The 6,875-nt window shown below is 54.1% G+C and overlaps 1 protein-coding gene across 1 annotated transcript; it reads right to left on the bottom strand.

Annotated features, from left to right (window-relative positions):
* Positions 1-106: 106 nt before the first annotated feature.
* Positions 107-5,699, bottom strand: LOC102826251 (target of Myb protein 1-like; the record flags this gene model as incomplete). Its single annotated transcript, XM_006878111.1, has 5 exons — positions 5,628-5,699; positions 4,828-4,977; positions 4,470-4,604; positions 4,133-4,279; positions 107-223 (listed from the first exon to the last, which is right to left on the bottom strand). Coding segments are annotated over exons 1-5 (591 nt in total), but the record flags the coding sequence as incomplete, so codon positions are not given.
* Positions 5,700-6,875: the final 1,176 nt, after the last annotated feature.

Consider the following 6,875-nt stretch of genomic DNA (forward strand, 5'->3'; position numbering starts at 1 on the left):
GGGTGGGCTTGGGGACCAGGGAGGCTGGGTCTCTCCACCTGCTGCGTTATGTGGGCTGGGAAGGAACGGGTGGGCTTGGGGACCAGGGGGGCTGGGTCCCGCTCACCTGCAGCAGTTCCAGATCTGCAGGCTCAGCCTGGGTGGGCACAAGCTCGGTCAGCATCTCCGACATCACTCTCACGTTCCCGCTCACCATCTCCAGCTCGCTGCGCAGCTTCCCGATCTGAAACACACCGTGGGCCTGCGTTAGAGGACAGGCTCCCACAGAAGCTGGGAGTCTGGCACCAGCAGCCTGGAGGTGGCACCCAGAGGAGCAGACATGCCCGCCTCCTCTCCAGGCAGCCTTGCTTCTGGCTCCTGGGCCACAGCTCTGCAGTGAAAGGCCTGTGGTGGGTTTGTCCCCAACCCAACAGAGTGGCTACCAACCATTATCATCTCCAAATGGGGGCGCCCGGTGCAGGGAGCGGCCTAAGGAAAACAAGCCTAGGGTGAAGAAAGCGCTGAGGGCGGGTACGAGGACTCCAGCCCCTCCAGAGTCCCTAGCACAGCTAACAAGGCCTCCAGGGGCGGCCTTCCCACGGGGCTGAACCAGAGCCTGCCGGAGCCTGCTTTCACAGGGGGGCCTGGGAGCCCAGGGCTGGAAGAGTGTTTGGGAGGAAGGCGTTTTCCTACACAGGGTGGACACTAGCTGCATTGATGATGAAGACTGGGACAGAGCTTTGACATAGTAAGGGAGCAGAAAGTAGGGGCTCTTCATTCAAACAGACAATCTCTGGTTGGCAGGGAAGCTTTTGAGGGTGGCAGATATGTGTATTAGCCTGACTATGGTGACAGTTTCGTGAAGTACACTGTACCAGCATTGATCAGATTATAGTTCTCATACACTGTCAAAACCAAACTCAACAGCTATGTTTTGTTGGCTACTAGGCCTTTAATATAGGAATCCTGGTGTGGCACTGTGGGTTATTGCGTTAGACTGCAAAGCTATATGAACTGTAAGATTGGCAGTTCAAGCTCACCAGCTGCTCCTCGGAAAGCCTATACAGGGTCGCTACAGGTCGGAACCGACTCGACAGCACTTAACAACAAGGCCTTAAACAGAATACCTGGTGTGGTGCCGTGGGTTAATGCACTGGACTGCAAGGTGAGTTTCAACTGCAAAGTTGACGATTCAAGCTCACCAGTCACTTCGCTCCTTGGAAATGCTACACAGGGTTGCTGTGAGTCAGCACTAACTGGACAGCACTTAACAACAGACCTCATATACAGCACTGGATAGCAAGGTTGGAGGCGCAAACTCACCAGTTGCTCCTTGGAAACCCTATTCAGGGTCATTATGAGTTGGAGTTGACTCGACGGCACTTAACAACAGGCCTTGGGCATGTTCATAGCTTTGGGCTCAGGGTTGGTCCTGTACTTGTGAAGCAGACAACCCCCGACACCACCCCAAACTACAATCCCTTTTGCTACTCTGACCTTCCAGTGCCTCAGTAAAGGGCCTCAGCTGCAAGCCCTGGGGTCCTCCTCTTTCTCCTCCTGGGGTAACTGGGGTCCTCCCCTCTCTCTCCTCCTGGGGTAAACCGGAGTCCTGCTCTCTCTTCCTGGGGTAATTGAGGTCTTGCCCTTTTTCTCATGGGGTAGTGGGGTCTTGCCCTCTCCCTCCTGGGGTAGTGGGGTCCTGCCCCCCCTCTCCTGGGGTACCTAAGTCCTTGTCACTCTCTCTCTCCTGGGGTACCAAAGTCCTCCTCTCTTTCTCTCCTGGGGTACCTAAGTCCTTGTCTCTCTCTCTCTTGGGGTACCTAAGTCCTTCTCTCTCTCATCCTGGGGTAAGAGATGGTGTCTTGCTGCTGGCCTCCACCCTGAGTCTGAACCTCAGACTGAGGGCAGTCTTGCCCGTGAACACCGGGTCCAGTGGCTTTCAGCAATCCAAAGGTTCGTGATCTCGTGCTGAGCAGAGTGTAAATCACTTCAAACAGGATAGGCAGTGAGAGGCCACTGGCATCTGTGTCTGATGCTGGGGGCTCTGAGGTGCTGAGTACCCCAATGAGCACTGGGAACCTCCGGAGGAGAGCAACGTAAACGCTGCCTAAGTTTATTTTGCAGACAAAGCCCTTCATCAGGGACTATCTCTCAGGTCTAATATCAAAATGGAATACGTTTTCGGAAATGCTAGTTCAGTCTAATTGTGTGGCCAAGTTATAGTTGATTTCAGAATATGCTGTCATTCTTATTAGGTGCCACTGAGTTGGTTCCAACTCATAGCGACCCAACGCGCAACAGAACGAAACACTCCCCAGTCCTGCGTCATTCTCACAATCGTGAAGTTTCAGCCCACTGCTGCTGCCATTGAGCCAATCCAGCTCATTGGAGGTCTCCCTCTAATTTGCTGACCCTTCACTTTACCAAGCATGATGTCCTTCTCCAGGAACTGGTCCCTCCTGATAACATGTTCAAAGTATGAGAGACACAGTCTGGCCATCCTGGCCTCCAAGGAGCACTCTGGCTGCACTTCTTCCAACACAGATCTGTTGGTTCTGTTGGCAGCCGATGGCACTTTCAACATTCTCCTCCAACACCGTAACTCAAAAGCATCAATTCTTCTACAGTCTTCCTTATTCACTGTCCAGCTTTCACATGCATATGAAGTTACTGAAAAGACCATGGCTTGGGTCAGGTGCACCTTAGTCCTCAAACTGACATCTTTGTTCTTGAACATTTAAAGAGGTCTTGTGCAGTAGACTTGCCCAATGCAATAGGTTGTTTGACTTTTTGACAGAATGAGCACCACCATATGAAGCAATGACAACTGTGACCGCTGCCACCTCAAGCGCCACATCACCACTGTCTGGCAAGAGAGGCAGCAATGAATCCATTTTTACAGACCAAGGAAGGGAGAACACACGAGACACACAGCACGTCCACTGTGGTTCACGCACACCTTCTAAAACCCGCAAGATGTGTGGTGTGTTTGGCCCATTTAACGAATGCATTTGGTATGAGTGTGTGGAAAAATCGTCAAACAGAAACCTGGTCTATTCAAGTCCCAGGGGACTTAATTACAGGAGAGCCTAGGAGCTACACTGGTGTGTCCTCCCTAAGCGTCTTACCAGTTCCCAGGAGAAGGCAGGTGACGCTGACATTTAAACAGACACTACTGAGTTTTGCTCAGTAGGAAGCTTCTTGTACAAGGAGCATTCAGACCCTTCATGCACACATACCAGTGCGCAGACAGGCTGCTTACAGCTACAACCTGCTTACATCATTTTGGATCGCACGGTGATCTTTCATACTCCTCATGAACCTTTCATTATTTTATCCAGTTAGAAAAGTTTCCAGCAAGGCTTCCAATCCCAGGGGAGGGGTGACGTTGTCGTAATTTGCTACAGGACATCCAAGTACACATATTTCTCTTCGATTGGCTAGGTGGTGACAGGATGCTAGTACATCTACTGGTTCCCAAGTCCAAGTAGCTCTGCCCATGGGATGGGTGGGCTGCATGTGTGGGAAGCTAAGGTTCACTAACTCCCACCAAACGCCTGAGCCTTTCTCATCAGCACTTTCGGCAGCTAAGTGCTTACACCTAGCTGATGTGATGTGTCCTGCTGTTTGCAAAATAACCCCACCGAGCTGCCAACTAACACTGGTCCTGGCTGTGTAGGTTCGACACTCTGCCAGGAGCTCATGGCCTTACCTCAGCTTCCGGAGGAAGACACTGAGGCTCAGAGGCAGTCACGGGCCTGGAAAAATTGGTCCTAGGCCCTGATTCTGGAGCCTTGAAGATAATAAAGCTCAAGTCTCCTTCTGGACACAACGGGTTGTGTCTGTGAAGATGCCTTAAGATGGTCTCAGCTAGAGCCTCTGAGGACTGAACTCTCTGGTTTACGAGAGCAAACCACGTAGGAGAGGCCGCAGCTCTGGCCAAGGGGGCTGCCCTCTCCATGGCACTGCCCCGGGGTTTCAGAGAGTGACGTGGGAACCACCACTGGGGTGAAAGAGATTGAGTGTGAATCCCAGCGGTCTCTGAAGAGCCTCGTTTATCTTGAAAATAGGAAGAATTCCACAGGCCCTGTGATCCAACACTGACAGTCACCCATGAGGAGGGTGGACTCGGGGGTCTTGGCCTGCTGCTTACCTGCTCAGGGGTTGGTGTGATGGATGTGTCACTGGACAGTGTGGCCAGGGTGGGCAGGGAGGCAGTGTGCTGGGTGTGGTCTGCTCGCTGACTGGCGTCATCACGCACAGAATTCTGTCCTGAAGGTGCCTCCAAGTTGAATACAGTCTAGAGGGCAAAAGCGAGACTCAGCAAGGACTTGAGCAGAGTTCAAGACCCCAGGGAGTCAGGGGCCACAGGAAGTAGCTGCAGCAAGCCCCTCTGGGGACAAGCCGCTTCCCTCCCACCGTTTCCTGAGGTTGTGTGTGTGTGTGTGGGGGGGGGGGGGGGGGGGGGGGGGGGTGATGACAGTCCTCACCCTCTGGGGGGTGTGGATGGGTGACAGCATGTCCAGGTCGGTCATGGGGAACTCCAAACCCTTCCTCCGGAGGTCCTCGTAGACAGCGACGACACCTGTCAAGTCGGGCGAGCTGCGGAACGCGTCAGCCCAGGACTGAGAGGGGGACAAGGGGACATGGCAGTAACCACTGCGAGCCCACCTGCCCCATCACGTGCTGGTTCCTTCTGATAGCCCCGTTAGAGCAACGCGCAGGCGCCATGCCCCCCACCCCCCACCCCAGAAGGTCTAATCAACACACAGCCATAGGCTGTGGGGCTGAAGGCCACGGAAAGCGAGCAGTAATGAGGGTCTATGCTGATGGCCTGCCAGCTCTCACCTGGATGAGATTGAGCACCTTGTCATGCACGATGTTGGGGGGGTTGTTCTTGGGCAGGATGGTCCTCACCAGCACCCCCTCCACAAAGTCCTGGCTGGCCACCAGCACATGGAAACGGTGCCCGCAGTTCTTGACGCAGGTTTCCAAGACCTGGAGGGTGGTGGGGTCACTGAGAGTCACCCACGGGGTCACTGCCCTCACAGCTCCACCACATCCCACAGGGGGCTGACCAGCGAGCGGCCTGGGGCTTTCTGAAGAGAGACTGTGGCCCACAGAGAACTGATTGGGGGCTTGTGTGCTTGGGGGTCCAGTGCCCGTAAGTGTCCTGATCGTGTCGCCGAACTAAACAGAGTCTAGAGTGGAGGTGGTCTCCCAAGTGGAAATTACCAGGAACCAAGCTTTCAATCTGCTGGTGACCTTGCAGCCTGAGGAAACGGCACCAAACTGTTCTCCCCACTTCCCAGCAGGGGCTGATCACTGGTGGCTAGGACAGTGTCCGCCTCACTCCCCTGCCCTGGCTGACCAGGGTGCCCACCTATGCCCATCCTGTGAGTGGACCAGGCATCATGGAGGCCAATACTGCCCTCATCTTAGCCTGTGCAGATCTTATGCTCATCTTTCAGGGCGAATCCCCACGGGTTCCCTGGCCGGGTTCTCACCAGGGGGCCTTGGTGAGTCTGCCCCCCCAATGCCAGTGGGCTGGGAGAACCTTTTCCAGGAGGCGCCTTATCAGAGGCTAGTGGACAGGAAAGTGCTTCCCAGCCTCTGGACGAGAAGCCCTGGGAGACCAGGACACTCACCGTGAGGGCTAGCATCACCTCGTGGAAGTTCTTATTCCCCATGATCCTCTTCTTCACGGCTCGGAAGGCATCTTTGGGGCTGGGAAGAAGGGTGGTTAGGTACAGCTGGAGTCTCTTCTCCACCACAGAAGAGGCATGCTGGCAGTAGGGGCTCTGAGCTGGAAAGGTTTTCTCTGCCTAGCTTCCGGGTGCCCCGACCTCTGGAGTGTGCATTCAGGTTTGAATCACACCAGAAGCCCCTGCCTCCCCGCAATCCCTTCAGGAGACTTGGACAGCTGTGCTTCAGTGTGTAGTCATGGGCCAGCAGCACAGAGCCCCTGGGGTAAAAAGGCAGATTGCAGGAGTCCCCCTAGACCTCAGCATGGCTCTCCCAGAGGGAGCGAGTGCTCCTCACCCTGTTCCCCTAGAGCTCATGCAGAGTGAGACTCCAAGGCCAATACTCCACTGTTCAGCTGGGAGCTGCTGAGGTGGGCTCTCTGTAGCTGTGGTTATATGTGTATTTCCACCCAAAGAAAGAAAGACAAAAGACCCAACACACTGTTGGAATCAGCTCTGGGGCCTCAGCTCAGCCAGCTCCTCTTACAGTTCCTCCATCCGGCTGTGCTGCCACTTAATTCTTATTAAGCACCAGGATATGCCAACCACCATGAGAATGGCACAAGACTGGGCAACGTTTTGATCTGTTGTGTATTCCCAACCAAACCCAACCCAACCCGCTCCACTGAAAGAACTCTGACTCACAGTGACCCTGTGTAGGTGCTGCACCTTTCCGGGAGTAAAGTGCCTCATCTTTCTCCCGTGGAGCAGCCGACCTTGCAGTTAGCAGTCCAGTGTTTACCCTACAGTGCCACCAGAGCTCCTGGTTACACATTGTTGTTGATAAGTGTCATGGAGTCAGTTCTCAGACGGTTTCTGAGAAGCTGCTGGTAGATTTGAACCGCCAACCTTGTGTTTAGCAGTCCAATGTGTACCTAAAGCACCACACCCGGACTACTCCCGTCATATATTGTTGTTGTTAAGTGCCATCGAGTCGGTTCCGACCCATAGCGACCCTGTACAGGGTTTCCGAGGGTGTAAATCCTTACGGGAGTAGAAAGCCTCATCTTTCTACCGCGGAGCGGCTGGTAGTTTCGAACCGCTGACCTTAAGGTTCGCAGCCCGATTCGTAACCACTACGCTACCAGAGCTCCTTATATTGTTGTTAAGTGCTGTTAAATCGGTTCAGACTCATAGCGACTCTACAGAGGG

This window comes from Chrysochloris asiatica, unplaced genomic scaffold, assembly GCF_000296735.1.
Source record: "Chrysochloris asiatica unplaced genomic scaffold, ChrAsi1.0 scaffold04918, whole genome shotgun sequence".
In the NCBI taxonomy this organism is placed as follows: Eukaryota; Metazoa; Chordata; class Mammalia; order Afrosoricida; family Chrysochloridae; genus Chrysochloris; species Chrysochloris asiatica.